Source organism: Perca fluviatilis, chromosome 1 (genome assembly GCF_010015445.1).
Source record: "Perca fluviatilis chromosome 1, GENO_Pfluv_1.0, whole genome shotgun sequence".
In the NCBI taxonomy this organism is placed as follows: Eukaryota; Metazoa; Chordata; class Actinopteri; order Perciformes; family Percidae; genus Perca; species Perca fluviatilis.
In genome coordinates, this window is record NC_053112.1 from 13,842,252 (window position 1) to 13,860,069 (window position 17,818).

The following is a 17,818-nucleotide window of genomic DNA, read 5'->3' on the forward strand; positions in this document are numbered from 1 at the left end:
CAAATACAATTAATGATTCACTATGTCATGATTTATTTTCTACTTGTACATAACAATGGCGCGGACTGTACAGTACACCATATACACGTCATTACTATCATATTGCTTAAACAATCCCTTCAGTCAATCTCTCAATTTAACACAGTAATTAACGGGCAATCTGTGATATATTTACTTTTTTCTTTTATATCCTCTCAGACTATTGTGAATTACCAGGTGACATTATTGATTATTTACCACTACTGTTTTGGTCTCCCCAAGGGTTTTGCTGGAGGTTTTGGCTTCTTGTCGTGAATCATCAGATGCTTTCGATAACCTTGAGAGTAATAGAAGCACTTGCCACATTTCTCACAAGTATACGGTTTATCTCCGGTGTGAACTCGCAGGTGAACTTTCAGATGGGATGCTTTGGAGTAACTTTTACCGCAGATTGAGCAGAGGTAAGGCCGCTCTCCAGTGTGAGTCTTGAGGTGCACGTTGAGGTGGGAGGATTGTGAAAATGCCCTCCCGCACTGATCACAGTGGAAATTCTTTTCTCCAGTGTGCGTCAACTCGTGCTTTTTAAGCGAATCTGCTGTGACACAACTCTTTCCGCACTCTGAACAGAGGAAAGGCGAATCTCCTGAGTGAATGCGCTTATGTATTTTAAAATAATATTTGTTTTTAAATGTCTTGCCACAGTCAGGACACGCGTAAGGCCTTTTGTGACTCTGGCAGTGTGCCTCCAGCTGTTGTTTCTGAGAGAAGTCCATGCCACACTCTCCACACACATGAACTGTTACAGGAGATTCTTTAGGTGGACTCTTCTCTTGAACTAATGTCCAATTTGGTAACTCTCCTGTGAGGAAAACAAAGACAGTTATTTTCAGACAGTTCTGCATTGTTAAGGAATGGTCACATCAGCATTTAAAACACTGAAATCAGTGGATTTGCTTGAGTGGGCAAAGTAAAATCAACATAATTGTTTTGCTTTTAATTAACCATGTTGCACCGTCACTTTAATTAAACCACCACTGGCAGACACCTATGTAAAAGAAGTTAACAGTACTACATTTATCTTTTGAATAATGGCGTGAACACATATCCCTTTAGCAGCGTAGGTAACTAGCTCACTGCATCTAGAACCAAATATTTTCAAAGGCACATGGATAAAGTTTGCTATGCTACTTTTTGGTGTGACCGGGCCTTTAGGGCGTAAAACAACACTTCTTAGCATAAGAAGACTATAGTTACATAACTTATGTTATTTAATCTGTGAAAAAAAGAGTTAAGATACAAATTAAGATTAGTAAATTAGGATTTCACTGAAAAACACATGATCAGGGCTTTCCAGAAACCCCATTTAAAAAAAAGAAAAAAGAAGAAGACAAAGGAGCTTCTTGTTGCCTCTGACCTTTGTGAACTTTCATGTGTGTTTTGAGGTTTCCGCTCTGCGTGAATCCTCTCCCACATATAAAGCACTTAAAAGGTCTTTTCCCCGAGTGGATCACAAGGTGTCGTTGCAGAGCTGGGTTGTGAGAGAAAACTCTCCCACAGGTCGGACAGTTGTAGTTCTTCTTGAGTCTGCGAAGCCCCCGGCATTGTTTCGGCCCCTCAGACGGCTTTTCCTGAGGCTGTTCATTGGAGCTGCTTTCAGGTTCCGGTCCTTTAAAAGCTTCTTTAAAAGAGAAAGAAATCTTAAGGTAGTGTACATGTAGTAGTTTGGTAAGCTGCTCCAATAGCAGCGGGTCTGATTTTCCCCCTCTGGGCAGCAGAATTAAGGGAGCAAAGTTAGCATTAGTTTGCAGTCATGTTTCTGGACACCTGAGGAATGGAAGTTAAAGTGACTATACGTAACTTTTTAATGTTTCTGAAGAGCAAACAAGACTAACAGTGAAAAGGACGCTATTTTTATATTGTTTTTATTAAGGCATCTGCTCAGGTCCGATTTTTCCCGCAAAGTCACAGAATTTATTTGCGGCAGGTAGATGGCGCTACAGTAACACATTCTGATGGGTCACAGATTTCTTTGTAACACCAGAAAAGCCTGTGATAGCGTATGCCAGCGGAGCCAGGTAAAAAGGAAGCAGGAGATTTCTTTATATAGGCATAATGTTATTTTAGAAGTTATCTGTTGTAGTTATGGCTGATACTGGAGCTGGACCATCACAGAAAAGAAGGAAATTAAACGAAGAACAACTAAAAGCTAAAAGGAAAAGTGAAAAACAACGGGCAATAACGTGAGTCAACTTATTTTAACAGATGGAGACAATTACGGGATTGTAAATTATTCAAAATCCACCCTGAATTATTCCTTTTAGTCTATGTTTGTGTTGGCTTACTATTTTCTTTTCCCTTGTCCTCCTGTAACGTTACTTGTGTAAAGCGTCCGTGGGTTTCATGAAATGCGCTATATGAATCGATGTTATTACTATGTTGGTTGCTTCAAAAATCTCTTCTAAGTTCTCATATTATGCTTTTTGGGTTTATTGTGTTATATATCTTTTTGTGCATGTAATAGGTTTACAAAGTGAAAAAGCCCAAAGTCCACCCCAAAGGGACTTACCATTTCCAACAGAAAACACTGTTCACAAACTGCTCCAAACAGCTCTATTCTAGTCCAGCCTTTACTTCAGAGACAAACGTGCGTCACTTTGTAACACACGTTATAATGCTCGCCTAGCTGCTAGCATGGCACACCCTCATACTCTGCTTCTGACTGGCTAGTAGTCCTTATCTAGCTACTGCAGATGTGCGACTCCCAACAAAGATGGAACAGAAGTGAGATGACTCACTCTGTAGCTAAAACAGAGAGCTCAACACACAGGGTGAAAAGAGGAGCTGCAGCAATGTGCAGTAAAACAAAAAGTGTTTTTTGAAAATTAAACCACGTAAACCTATTCTGATATAACCTCTAAATACAATTATGAACCTGAAGATGAGCATAATATGAGCATCTAAAGTAGGCTAAGTTACCGTATGCAACTTGAAATGCAAAGATGCATCTGTAACTTATTATCTTATTGTAAATGAATGATTTTCTGGTTGAGCAAAACATTCATCACGACTATATGACCATCTGGTAACGCTAACAAAGTACTATACAGTGGGCAATACAGCACTGTAAAAAGACCTTTATGACAGCAGGTGTGGTAAAAACACTACCGCTTTTGTCCAACGCGGCCGCTAGAATTGAACAAGCTGAAAGTTAAAAAAGGGAAATAGCTAACCTCTTAGCTGCTAAGGAGTTTTATCATTGAAACCAGCTTCCAAAACATTAATGCTGAAAAAGATGCTAAAAAGGTCTGTAGAGCTAATTGGTTGTGGGTTCATCACAACATCTATTCACCGTTTGTTTTTTACTTCCCCTTTTATAATAATACTGCAATTCAAACCGGATCCGCATTAAAATAAAATCATGTACTTTGAGTTTATTCCATATTCTGTTATTTTTATTATTAGCTTGCTGTGTTTATACAGTAAATGTTTCCAAATATAAAAGTTCACAAAACGATGCTGACATTCGTGTTCCAGGCTTACAGTCTGTGAATTTCATAATGGACTCTAGATTACTTTGAAACTAAATTTTAGATTTTGGTTTCTCGATTGGTTTCTCGATTATAAATCTGTAAGAGTTGTATGTGTTCACAAAATACATAATACCTTCATAATACTTCAGTCAAACTTACCTGTAGGTTCTGTTCTGTCATCCTGGTCCTGCATTTCAGGTCTGTGTTCTTCATGGTGATTTAACTCGGGATCCATCTCGCTCAGGTGCATTTTCTTCGATGTGGTGTTGTGTGGGAGGGGTGTGGTGAGCCCGGGCTCAGAGGGGGGGGATACAGAGGAAGTCCCAGAAGGCCAGGAGGGCTGCTCCGCTGGACAGCTCTCTTTAAAGTGCTCCTGTTCCTGTGATCATGAGAGGTTTTAAATGATCACCCTGTGTAACCCTAATTATAGAATTTAATTTTATTGTTAACCAAAGTTAAACACTGTAATGATACATGCACAAAACACAACTTAAATGCAGTTACGTTTTTGTTTTTTTCTTAAACAGAATAATTATGATTACTGTGTAACTCATATTATTAGAATATAACTCATAAGCTACTTTCAAAAGTCACGCAACAGATAAAGATGACAACAGATGCCATCTTACAAAAAATACATCTGTCTCCAAATATTAGTTGTATTGATTATGAAAGTGATACACAATGTGAGAGGCACCATCAAACCTGACAGGATGCAGATGAGTGGATTAACAGCACCACCTACTGACAGTTTTAAGGTAACTTCCACCCAACCCAGCCACTTTCTTACAGTGACAAGTGAAACCAAGAATGACCATTTCATCTGGGAGGTCGAGGTATCACTTACCACTGTGCCCCTGAGCAAGGCACTGAAATGAATGCTTGCTCCTCCTGGAGCACCATAAGCCCGGTGGCCCTCTGCTGCGCTCCAGTGAGACATATTTGGGTTTTGGTCCAACGGGATGAATGCTGTATAATGACCACCATTCCACACAGATGTCTGTAAAATATGAAGCAACAACAGTTGTGAGGGATGTGAACAGGCAGCTAATTTTAACATCTACAGGATGTCATTTTCTCTCACTTGGCTGTGGTTGTCTGCAGCATGGTTTTCTTGGTTGCCATGGTGATGCAGGGGCCTATTTCCTGTATAAACAAATGACTCATATTCATTATAGTATAGCCACTGGTCAAGTGACATAACAATAATTTAGCCATTTGTTTAAAGTCTGAACTGTATTATACTGTAATGTACAGAATAAACCATTTTTCACCTACAGTGTTTATTTAGGATTATGTTGTGCAATAAAAAGAGCATGCAGATCATTTAATCATACCAAATTCAACAGTTTTTCCAGACAATCATGTAGTTAATTTTGCACAACTTAATAAAACTGTAGCAGAGACACAATTAAAGATACATTGGTTTGAATTATTAAACCCTATTTTTCTATCACAAATATCTTATAAAGTCACTTTCCATTTTGGAATAATATTTTTTTTATATAATCCAGCTGTTCTGATTTGTTTGAATATAACAGTTAAATTTAGCATTTAGCACAGACAGTCCCATTATTTCTGGCATTGAGAAATGGCTGCACCATGAACATTCGGCTGTAGGTCTTGTAAGAGGTGTTATTTGACCCTCAATGCATGTAATGTGAGGAGCAAAAAATCAAGCAAAACTGTATAAGATTTATATATACAGATGCTGGAATCCTTATATGCTGTGCACAGTGCAGTTTCTAAAAAAAAAATGTAGGCAGATTTTTACCTAGAGATTGGCATGGTTTTATTTCAGTTAGCCTAATAGCTGGTTTGATTTGCATTGAGAGATGATTTTATGGAAAGTACCCCATGCCAATCTCTAGGTATGGTGAAGGGTATGTGATGATGGGGGGCTATTTTAATTCCAAAGGCCAAGGGAACTTTATCAGGATGCATAGTATCCTGGATCCTTTAAAAATAAAAATCTGTCTCCCTCTATGGGAATTTAACATAGGGGTGTACTTACTTATGCCCCCTGTATTTTAAGGAAGAACATTTATTTATTTATGATTATTCATTCACAAAGAAAATTGGTGTCCTTAAAGGTTGGATTTTTCCTCATTGTTTTAATTAAGGCATTAAGATCAATTTCCACATGATGATTTTTTACTCCTCTTTTTAGTCAACTTTCTCATGGGTGTAATCACTTATGCTGAGCACTGTACCTCGTGTCTAGGCAACTACATGTTCGGCAATGAAAGCTGAAGTATTGTTGTCCATTTTTATTTCAACTTACTTGTATTTGTGTCATTAGAAAGTCAGTTCACTCAAATCACAAAAAATCTTATTCTCATTTTCTCCTTGTGGTAGCCATCATGATGCATTAAATTCTGTTTTTTTTTTTTATTCGCTGAGATATCTGCCTCTGGGATTTCTATCTCCATCCCAACACAATGAGATGATTTCTGGTGCACACACCATTGACAAATTACAACATCTCTTTCCAGTAAGAGAGTCCTTGTTACTCTGGATAAGCCAAAGCCCTCACTGTCAGCAATTTCCAGTCGGTCAACTGTCCTTCAAAACGGTTGGAGGAAAGTCTTATAGTCAAATAACCTATAGTCTAATTGAAAAGACGCACTGCTGCTGGGAACAAAATTACATTGACCTCTATTGTATTGAGGTTGCTTAACAAATCTCAAAACCTCAGCCAATAAAACCAGCATGGTTCGATAAGACTAGTTGTAAGTTAGAAAATGTTTAGTTTTTTTGGTGAACTGACCCTTTAAAATCAGAAGCACTTTTAAATCACTAGCATATCACTAGTATATAAGCACTGTTTACAGTCAAATCTCTAGGTCTAAGGACTTTTTTTTGCCTCTCGGACTTTCAGGTCCGACACTTAGTCACCACATTTTTTTCGGAATCAACCTACCAGCAGACTTGATTTCCAAACGCGATGTGTCTGAGCTGACGGTAGCGTCGGCAGTCTCCACTCCACCCAAAGCTTCCGCAGCTTCCTTGGCTTTAGCTGAACATCCGTGTATGCGGAGGTGTTCCTTCAGCCTGTCCTTGCGAGAAAATCTTGTGTCACACACTGGACTGGAGACAGATCTCTCTTTGGTGTGGATTAAATGGTGTCTCTTCAGTCTGTTCAGGACACTGAATGCTGTCCCACAATGGGAGCATTTATGAGGTTTGGCTCCAGCGTGGGTCCTTTGGTGTCGCTGTAGAGCTCTGGTGTTCAAGAATTTCTTTCCACACACATGGCAGCAGCAAGACGAGTCCAGGCTTCTTCTATCTAATTGTTGATCATTGGTTTTAAGCAGATTAGGGAAAAGATCATAGAGACATTTAGTTTTCAGATAGAAATACAGAGAGAATGACATCCCATCTCATCATTTAACAACTAAACTATTTCCACTTACTAGAGCGGCCAGGATCCCATTCTAACTCTTTTCCATCAGAGTTGATCAAACCACCAACCGCATCTTCTTCCTCTTGCACATTCGTCATGGCAGACATCTTTTTAGCGTGTGGTTTTTTTTATGCAACTTTACGTGGCTCATCAGAGAAAAGTTCATACCACACACAGGCAGAAGAAAGGCTTCCCTTTACTGTGGCTTCGCAGGTGAACAATCAGAGGGTTATAAAGGTAAACCTCTACCAACAATAGGAACATTTGAAAGGCTTCACTGCTCTGCTGTGTTTCTTGATGTGCTGGCATTGATGGCTCTGAATTGTGAAATCTATTTGACAAATTTGGCGGAAAAGTTTCCTGTCGTTCTGTTTCGTTGCGCTTTAGGTTGTTCTGCTGCAGCGTGATTGTCCTTTTCATCAAAACAAAGTTTGACTTCTTCTATAAGAAAGAAATATGTAATGAATTTCATACAGGTTATGGAGAGTACAGTAATTCAACTTTCTCAAGTTTAGATAGCACCCCCTCCTCTAATCTTCTACTCTACCTGGTTTATTCCAGAGAACATCACTGGAAACTGCCCCACTCTTGTCCAGGGCATTTACAGGAAGATTTGTAAAAGGTAGGAAGTAAAATCACTAGTTGGTAATAAAACAGAAGACATAATTTTTCATAACTCCATACCACTTTAGTCCTTTGTTTCATGTTTTGCATTCCTGAGGTTAAGATATTTGCATACAAAAAATATAAAGAGCTTATAAAATATGTTGCTTTACTATATATTTAACTACCAAACAGTATAAAGAAGTTCAGCTTAAATGATTAATCGTTTAGACAATTGACAGATAATTAATTGTCAACTACTTTTGATATAGTTATATGATATAAGTCATTTTGCATGCGAAAAAAAAAGCCAAACAATGTATGGTACTGGGTTCACAAATTATTTCTTCTTTTAATTATTTCAATAATTTTGACTATTGGTTGAACAAAACAAATAAAACATTGTGAAGGTGTAACTTACGTGATGGATATTTTTCACATTTTTTACAAACCATAATGAAAATCATTCCTGCTTTTATATTAATGCATGAGTCATGACTCATGACTAATAATAATCCAGTATAATATTGTGCCGTTAACAGTTACATGGGCTGTTTTGACTACTTTTACTTTTAAAACATTTTCCTGATTATAGTTACATACTTCAACATTTTAAATGCAGGACTTTAACTTGTAACTGAGTACTTGGTCCAGACAGCCTGATATATAAGCCAGACCCCAGCCTGTCGCTCAGACTCGCCTCGCAGCACAACGGCAGTAGCCTACATCAGAAGATAACGACGGAGCTCACACTGTGCTGGCTAACGGTTAGCTAGCACGTAGCACTAACTCGGCCATTGTGGGTTAAATTTATAATACTCACCTCATTCATGGTGGCTTCAAATCACCACGTTAGCTTCGACTCACATCCCTGAGTCTCAGCAGAACCGCAGTGCATGTACCAAAGGGTATTTTATGTCTTTGTACAAACAGTGATACTCCAACAACAGTTAGCATGAGACCCTAGCAGAGATGGAGGCTGGCTAGGTTCAGGGTTGCCAGATAAGAGGACAGAAATACGCAATTCAAGCTGTCAAATGGAGTTCCTATAACAGCTGTCCGCTATAACATCCCTAAAAATATCCAACTTCATTTTAAATCTGATTCCCACAATGTAACACGGGTAAATATTGTTTTTTTTTCTTCAAAGCAACCTAACACATTTCATTTTAATATACACTGAGGAATGCTGTGATCTATCTATCGGCATGGGTCCATGAAAAGCGCTATATAAATTCAATTTATTATTATTATTATTATGGGTGGATAACTTAATTAAGGAATGACGGAACAATTTACTGCACAATGAGTACTTTTAATTTCGATACTTTAAGTACATTTCGCTGATAATACTTATTTATTTTTTTACAATGCAGCAGTTTTACTTGGAGTATTTTCTCAGTGTGGTATTAGTACTTTTATTAGAGTAAAGGATCTGAATACTTGACACCACTGATTATATTGAAGAAAAAAATGTGTATTCCTACAGTATATATTATATTTCTGTATACAGTTGTAGGCTATATATTGTGACTAATGGCGCATTCACACTGACGCGGAGCAAATGTGAACACGCCATAATAAGCTTGTTATGACATGAGACTTTACAAATACATATAACCATTATCTAAGTTGTCCTGATGGTACCTTTAGGTACCATACTGCTATAAAAAAAAAATGTCATGGTTAATGGGTGGTATTATTATTGACCTGGGTTTATAATAATTTTCTCCAAACCAAATGTAAACAAAACATTTTTCATCAAATTCGTGGAAGATACAACCATTGTCAGGCTTATCTCGGGGGGAGATGAGTCTGCGTATAGGGACGAGGTACAGAGACTGTCAGAGTGGTGCTCAGTGAACAACCTTACACTGAACACCAAAAAAAACGAAAATAGGAGATGATACTGGACTTCCGGAAGAAGCATGACATGGACCCGCCCCTTTCCACAACACAACAGTGTATATGTGGAGAGGCTGCAGACTTTTACATTTCAAAACATCATTAAAGATCCCTCTCACCATAGTTACCACTCTTTGAACTTTTACCATCTGGCAGACGCTACAGAGCTGCCAAAACTTGGACCACCAGACCCAGCCATCAGCACACTAAATAAACAAAAAACAAAGTCAGTTTTACTACTGCTGTTGATGTCGGTACGCGATCTGCGCTGCCTGCACGATCTGATATGCGCATAAATACGTAGTAGAAAACGTAACGGTTTCCCTACACTATTTGTATCACGAATGCGTTATTCATTATGCAGTTCACGGCGGGTCTGCTTTATAAAGCTATTTAAATTAAGTACTTATTGTCACTGATTCAAAACCGCTTATCGTCCTTGTACTACGCCTTGGACATTATTTTTGTGACATGTACTGTGGAGATGAGAGGTTTTTAAATGTAGCTTACGCTATGCATTACAAGGTGTTTACGTGGTTGCCAATCCAAAATAATAAAAGGAGTTGTTGCATGTTACATGTGGAATGAAATCTGAGTCTTTCAGTCATTGCAAAACCTTCAGTTTCCTCCCCACAACTGCGATTCATTGGTATAGCACCATAGCACAGATCGTGCTGTGTCGTAAATCGTACCCACAACTGCCATTGTGCATCCACTACGCACTTGCTGCACTTTAAATACTTTCATATTTATTTATTTATCACATTTTTACCCCACTGGATGTCCTTTGTCTTGTGTTTTTTTTCTGTAGGAATGCATCACTTGTGTGTCACAGCTAATTTAGTTGTATTCCTATGCAATGGCAATAAAGCCTTTCTGATTCTTGATTCTACTTTAGCTGCAGACTTCAGTTTATCTCTAAAAAGTTTACAGTAGCTGCAATGATTTTGTATTCTGTTATAGAAACATTTAACCAGCTTTGAAATGAAACCACAAACTGACCCATCCTGTAATTTCTGTTAATGCTGCACAGGTAGATTTGACAACCGCAGTTGGTGTAGTAGCACTACTATGCCAAGGTGTGATGGCTTTGTTAGAATTTTACTCACTCAGCTTACAAACTAAGGGACTGTTAGTTATTTATTTAAGGGGCCACTGGACGAGTTTAGGGACCTTTAGTCAAAATAGACCTGACCTTCCATTCACTAGAAATTCATTTTGGATGACCCTCCAAAACGATTGGATGAAAAGGAATGAATAAACAGGGAGGGACCCATCTGCTAGCGATAGGGGCCGAGCCTGAGAGAGCTACACAGAGCTACATGGATAAATACGCACCAAACAAGCCACTTTGAAATTTTGCTCTTCTCATGAATACAAAAGTTGGGTGACCCTCACCTAGAGACTAAAAAAAAATTGGATGACCCTCCCATCAACAAAGAATAAAAACACATGACCCGCCCCTATTTTCCTCCAGTGGTCCATTCCATAAATACCGAACGGTCCCTAACTTCTTGGCACTTAAGTGAAACAAAACTTTTCCACACTCACCCCCTGAAGACTTGAAAAAAGGCAACCCTTTCTCCTTCAGGGAAAAGCAGGCGTAGTTAGCTTGGATCTATGCCAGGCATAGTGTACTCAAATGTTCGTTTTCATGGTGAAAAAAGAAAAGAAAAAAAAGAGATCAAAAAGTCAACATAAGCCTCTTAAACAGCTTCATTCCCTTCTCCACTACCCATCTGTGTGCTTACTATGTTCCAAACACTCACACTTTAACCAAAATAGGACTACTATGGAAACATTTTTTTTTGTTTTACATCAATCAATCACAATCAGTGTAATTGCATTTCTTTGATCAGGAGTTTTTGTGCAGAATGTTGTATCATAATACCAAGTGTGAACAGAATTATTTCATAATGTAAGAACACATTATTTCAAATGTAGAAAATAAAACAGACATGTTTCTGAAAAAAAATTCTGTATTGCATCGACATGGTTTTTAAAATAACAAGGATATTGTGCATAATTTTAACATTACGTATTAGTATTTGGCATGCAGGATACAAAGGCACTCAAATTGTACAGATGGGCTACTAGAGAAGAGTAAACATAAAAAATGGGTACAAAACATGATGACGAGAAGGACAACACAGTAAGCTTCCAAATTTTTTTCTTGGCAACCCACGCCAACTCTGTAGCGCGTATTTTTAGACACAGTAATTGTCTCTGCTGTAGGTAGGAGGAATGGAAGGAAGAAGAACAGGAAAGAAGCGCAATTTACTGTAATATCTTCAAACACAGTTAACAACAACAAAAAAAATTCTATCCACTGTTTAGATGTCCAGCCTGGCCTGTTGCTTTGGCCTACCGAGCTGTCTGGTTGGGCCGATGCGTTTTCCAGAATGTGTGCGCTGATGCTGCCGCAGGCCCTGGCGGTAAATGAAGCTCTTCCCGCACTCTCCGCACTCGTAGGGTCTTTCTCCGGTGTGGAGCCTGTGGTGCACCTTCAGTTCCTCAGCTCTAGAGTAGCCTTTCCCACAGACACTACAAATAAAAGGTCTTTCTTTGATATGGGTCTGGTAATGTGCGGTTAGGTACGAGTTTATCCGAAACGTCTTCCCACAGATGGAACATGCGAACGGCCTCTCCCCGGAGTGCTGCATCTCATGCAGCTTGAGAGAGGAAGCCGTGTGGAATCCTCTGCCGCACTGGGAGCACAGGAAAGGCTTCTCCCCTGTGTGGATGCGCTGGTGGATTTGTATGTAGCTTTCGTTGATGAACCTCTTGCCACAGTCGGGACACGAGTAGCGCTTCTCCTTGATGTGGGTTTTCATATGTTCTTCCAGCTTTTCTTTGTCGTTGAACTGGACGCCACAGCGGCGGCAGAAGAGGAGCTGTGATGAGCTTTGCTCGACGGCGTCGGATTCACCCGCTGATCCTGTGTGTGTGGTATTGTGGTGTGCTTGTAAAGCTGACTGACTCTCACATTCGTTTCCACATTCCAGGCAACGGAGGGACGATCTGATCCTGGACTCACCCGGCAGAGACTTTAAATATTCGGTGAGCTCTGATGCTATGGGATTCACCTCATCGTCGAAATCCACAGCACCCTTGCGACCTGCACAGAGACAAAAAGGAGAAAGAAAATCATCTTTTACTCTTCAAGTATAATAATCGGTGCATTGTTTAGGACTTTAGTTTTACTTTGCTTCTGATTTACATTTGTTTACATGCTATTTATATTTGACTGTACTGAAATCAATTTTGTTATTCCCGGTTTACTCTGAGTTATCAGTTTTGGTCAGTAAACAGTGGTGGCCCGTTACACTGTAGGCTCAACATCACTGATCATTTTTTGATAAAAATAGTAGTAATAGTAATCTTTTCTAATAATGTAGAAAACATTACACTTCATAACGTTCTGTACTATTGTACAAATTAGCAGTAAAAGCAGTAGCCTATGTAATGTAATGTTTCCAACTTGGGAGAAACAAGTGCTCCTTGGGGAAAAAAAGTGACCATAAGCCCTGTTCATAGGCCTACTGATTAAACAACTGGACTTTGGGGTCAAGTGTAGTCTATCCGGGCCCATGTTCAAGCCCCCTTACTGGAATACTGAATATAATGATATTCAGTATTCCAAAATATTTTGTATTTTGAATTATTACCTGCCACCAGAAATTTGTGATTTCCCTGCCATACTGTAAATATAGCTGTTTTTAAAATAAAGTGGTGCCTAAAAAGATATCACAATGAAGGAATTGAAGTCTTTTACGCTCAAAATTTCCTGGGGGAGGACTGCCAGCAAATACCCTGACATATAAACACAGACGATAATAGAAGTACAAATATTCTAGGAAGATAATTGTAAATGATTAAGTATCATCCAATCTCACCTAAGTGGACTTTGTAGTGCGTTTTGAGATTTCCCTTCTGGTTGAAACCCCGACCACAGATGGAGCAGCAGTAAGGTTTCTCTCCTGTGTGGATCAGCTCGTGCCTCTCAAGTTTGTAGGCATGAGGGAATTCTTTGCTACACACTGAACAGTGGTACTCCATCTTCTCTTTGGGCTTCTTCAGGAGCTCAGGAGGTATTTCTATTGGAACATGAACCATCTTTCTGCCAGGGCGTTTCTTCACTATGTGGGGGAAAAAGAAAGTAAAATTACAAGGTAAGCCTGTTGATTTAATGCTTACAAAAAAGTAGCTTGTAGACCTTTCAAAACCCAATCACATACCAACAATGTTCTGTGTTAATAGTCCTAGTTAGTTTGTTTGTTGCTTGCTATGTTCTTCAAGTATTCTTTTTAGGTGCTAAAGACTTAATGAAAGTAACTCACTCACAAACTCAAACTTTGTCACGTACAGGAAGGGAAAATAATAGCAGCAGTTTAGACCTGCGGATGTTGCCGTATTAATGTCGCCACCTGCAGGCAACATATGTAATTGCTGCTGCACTTTCACACAGCACCACCTGCAGGCAATGGGTGTTACAGCTGCACTTCATTTTTTTCATGCTGCGGTTTTCTTTGTGTGTATAGGTTTTGAGGTTTTACATAAACAAAGATCGATATTTAAAAATATCGTTAAATGACTCACCAAGGAAGGATACATACATACATACATACATACATACAGACATATTAGGGCTGGGCAAGTTAACGCGTTATTATCGCGTTAACTAATTAATTAATTAACGGCGCCAATTATTTTATCGTGCATTAAAGTAGTTTTTATTATTTATTTTATTATTGTAAAAGTCTGTTGCTGACTGCTGCCGTGCTTACAGGAACCGGAAAAGAAAAGAACTGGCGGATAAACAAACCAAGAAACATGGAGAAGGGTACGGAACTTTTACATGGCCATTTTCATTTTAAAGTTCTTCCAGACGGCGCAGTCAACAGAACCAAAGTTATTTGTAACCACTGCAAAGTTGAATTTTCTTATCACCGGAGTACTTCCAGTCTGAAATATCACCTAAATGCAATACACAAAGTTGATACCAGCAAATCACTCAACGAAACAAAAAGTGGCGCATCGGCAGACTACTTTAGATGCAGCATGCGGGAGAAGTATAGATAAACAAAGGCAAGAGAAGCTAACAAATGCCATAGTGAAGTGGATAGCTTACAGACTGCGGGCCCATTAGTGTTGTGGAGGACAACAGTCTGAGAAACATTCTGAGAATTGCAACAAATGACGGCAGGTATGAGATTCCCTCAAGACGCACCATCACAAGAAGAATACACGAGTTGTATGAAAAGGAGGGGACCGCAAAAGCGACACCTTTACAACGTGCACCCGCTGCTCTCACTGGGGACTACTGGATATCACTGGGTAACCCTAATTACCTTGGAGTTACATATATATATATATATATATATATATATATAAAAACACTCAACATGCTGCTGCTGATGATCACCAAAGATGCTGTGTGTTCTTGTTCCTGTAATGTGTCTTCTTTGAATAAGTAAAATAAACACAGCCAGTAACCCTTAATTTCCTTTACTTTGGTAAACTAATGATCATGACTAATGATTTCAAGGATTAGCTGCAGCTGCACTACCACGCTGGTTATACACTCTTGTGGACCATTTTATTTGCTCTTACCAGCAGACACCCGTGCGTTTCCTCCTTCTCCTTCAGCAGATAGTTTGGTATCCTTCCTTCTTCTGTGAGGTCGCTTTGCTGGTTAAAAGAAATAAAGTTTATTGCTTTAAACATAAAACTGATGTTAAATTTTCATATGAATATGAGTTGGGTATCAAGAGCTGGTTCAAAATTAGATTCAACATTTTTTAAGAACCAGTGATTTGTTAGGAAAGCCCATCAATCTCTAAACGTGAAGTTTGCATGTGTATGTTATGTACAATATGGCTAGGGCTTGCTATCCTTCAAAGATTTTGGATACAGGTACCGATACAAATACCAGGACTAGCCGGCATAGCGGTTCCTAAACTTTTTTCGATACCAATTTTAAAACAAGAAAAGCAATTACATTACGGCACAAATCTTTTTATTTATTTTTCAGCTCCTACTACGTGAGCCCCGTCTCTGTGCCTAACGTAGAGTTGTTCCTGCCTGTCTCTACGACGTCAGCCAATCACAAGCACTATTAGATCTTGGTAGAAGCATACTGCGTGCATATTGGCTCACGGACGCTGATGAGATTTACTCCTTAGGTTTTGAAATTGGGTTTTGAATGACGAGGCATTTTTCGATACTCAATACTTTAGAGGCAATTCGGTCAGTGTCTAAAAAGTTAATTAAACTGGTACCCAGCTATAAATATGGCAGATCTGAGCTAGGACACAAAAGAGAGGCTGAAACCTACCCAAACTCCACAGCACAAGTGGTTTTCCATATAACAGAAAAGTTATGGGAAAAAGGTGTCGCCTATGTATCTACTGCAAACATCCGTCACATGCACCCCCTCCTCTTATGAAATCCCTGTTAACAGTTATTTTACCACCGCACCGCGCAATATTTGAAACTGACCCTATGATGAAAAACCCCACAAACATCTTCAGACCTATTTTGTTTTCTTATTCAAGTAATGCCAGGATGAATCAGAATCAATTGGATTCAGAGTCAACTAAATCTTTAAACGATACCCAACCACGCTTGTGAACCTTATTTGTCCTCCTTCGTCTTACCAGCAACACGGTGGACCGCTTTTGAGTTGGATTCTTCGAATTCCACGTAGGTAGGGACATTTCTCTTTCTTCGGGTGCGCCTTGATACTATAAGATCACATGTAAGACTTAATAAAAATAACGTGCAAAACAATAACGTGCAAATATATCATTTCAGAAGTATAAACATACACTCAATTGGCATTAAAAAAAAAAAAAAAATATATATATATATATATATATATATATATATATATATATTTTTTTTTTTATATATATATCATCAAGAAGACTCACTTCCTGGCTCTGCCTCTAGGTCTTCAACAGACAACAGTGGAGGTTTTGAAATCTTTCTTCTGCCCCTTCTTTTTACTTTGTGACAAAGAAAAAAAAACAGCAGAAAATATACCCATGTGGAAAGAAACATTTTTTTATATTGATGCTGATTAATACCAGGTAACAGTAATGTTATGACTCTTCTGAATCCTCCATATGTACAACTTAAACCAATAATGAGAACGTGTATTATAATGTAAATCGTTCAATCACGTCACTCACCAGGATTTGCAGGAGCTTCCTTCTCTGCGTCTGAGACGTCCAATGACACCACTGTTATTTCTGGAACCTTCTTCTTTCTTCTTTGTCTCTTTCCTGGTAACATTGTGTGCAAAAAGATAACTGATTCATAACTATTATTTATCACCTGTACACCTTGAATTTTGTTGTTTGACTTGTGTATACCACGATATAAGGGCGAGACGGCTGCCATTTTTACTACTCTTTCTTTTTCCTCCCCTTCTTCCCTTTCTTCATCTTCCCCCACAGACACAACTTCCATGATGAGCGTTGGACTACTGCGGTCTCTCTGGTTTTGGCCTTGCAGCTGAGACTCAGACAGGACGACACCCTGTGGTCATAATCATTAAAAACAATCAGAAACCCTCCCTGGGTAACATTAGAGATGAAATGCATTTTATAGTTGCAGTTATAGATATTAAGTATTCTGTGGCAGTAAAGTGTTGTCTATCTTATCTGTTGGGGGGGGGGGTCACTGGTAACTGTTAATTAGTAATACTCCCAATGTATCTACCCTACAGTGAGACTGAAAACTCTCCCCTCTGGTAACTAAGTTTGGTCATTATTGTATTCTTTAAAGGTGAAATATACCATAAAGCAGAAGTTACACTGTGCCATTCCAATACTTTGGTAAAGTCAATATCTTAAGACAGATTTCAACTCTTCATCCCTGTGCATCTTAGAATAGATTTTAAGATTTTATTGTTTGTTTTCAAGGCCCAAGCTCTTTTTAGGTCCACACTCAAAACCTATTTGTTTAGAATGGCTTAATACGTAGTAGTGGTGTGACAATTTCCCTCTCCTGTTTCTATGTGACCTTTTCTGATTTTACTGTTTTCTATGTTTCATTCTTTTTATTGTATGATAGGTTGTTTTATTCTTGGTTCCTGATGGAAAGCACTTTGGATATCTGCTGGTTGCTGTAAAGTGCTATATAAATAAATGTTGATTGATTGATTGACTGATAATTTTAGCAAGGACATCGGTCAGAAATACAACTTTGGGGGGGACTTTAAGGAGACGTGTCACAGTTCATTTAACAAGTGGATCATAATTCCTGTGTTCAATCAAACTCATCATTTCCATGTAGTTCCATGTAGTCATTTCTGGCTTTCCATTTTGTCAACCTTGGAAAAGTGGCATTGCAAAATCCCATTCTGTTTGAGGTTTTGCACAATTTT

At 38.7% G+C, this 17,818-nt stretch overlaps 2 protein-coding genes across 8 annotated transcripts in view; both read right to left on the bottom strand.

Moving 5' to 3' along the window:
- Window positions 1–4: 4 nt before the first annotated feature.
- LOC120558337 (endothelial zinc finger protein induced by tumor necrosis factor alpha-like) lies at window positions 5–8,536 on the bottom strand. 7 transcript variants are annotated; one of them, XM_039799319.1, is made up of 9 exons: window positions 8,342–8,536; window positions 7,463–7,502; window positions 6,926–7,353; window positions 6,433–6,798; window positions 4,594–4,655; window positions 4,357–4,509; window positions 3,669–3,888; window positions 1,394–1,657; window positions 5–838 (listed from the first exon to the last, which is right to left on the bottom strand). In XM_039799319.1, the coding sequence occupies exons 3-9, from the start codon at window positions 7,020–7,022 to the stop codon at window positions 240–242; spliced, it is 1,761 nt and encodes a 586-aa protein (XP_039655253.1). In that variant the 5' UTR covers window positions 7,023–7,353; window positions 7,463–7,502; window positions 8,342–8,536; the 3' UTR covers window positions 5–239. The 7 variants fall into 7 exon arrangements, with proteins under 7 accessions (XP_039655253.1, XP_039655227.1, XP_039655236.1 ...); XM_039799293.1 differs by having other exon boundaries at window positions 6,926–7,356; XM_039799302.1 differs by having other exon boundaries at window positions 7,463–7,553.
- A 2,848-nt stretch (window positions 8,537–11,384) lies between these two features.
- LOC120558291 (zinc finger protein 37 homolog) overlaps window positions 11,385–17,818 on the bottom strand; it is a 15,151-nt gene continuing 8,717 nt past the window's right edge. Inside the window, exons 6-12 of the mRNA XM_039799221.1 lie at window positions 16,803–16,968; window positions 16,620–16,712; window positions 16,359–16,433; window positions 16,083–16,169; window positions 15,037–15,114; window positions 13,320–13,562; window positions 11,385–12,541 (exon numbers count right to left, since the gene is read on the bottom strand). Coding sequence (XP_039655155.1) covers window positions 11,757–12,541; window positions 13,320–13,562; window positions 15,037–15,114; window positions 16,083–16,169; window positions 16,359–16,433; window positions 16,620–16,712; window positions 16,803–16,968 — 1,527 coding nt within the window. The 3' untranslated portion in view covers window positions 11,385–11,756. The remainder of the gene's footprint in view (window positions 12,542–13,319; window positions 13,563–15,036; window positions 15,115–16,082; window positions 16,170–16,358; window positions 16,434–16,619; window positions 16,713–16,802; window positions 16,969–17,818) is intronic.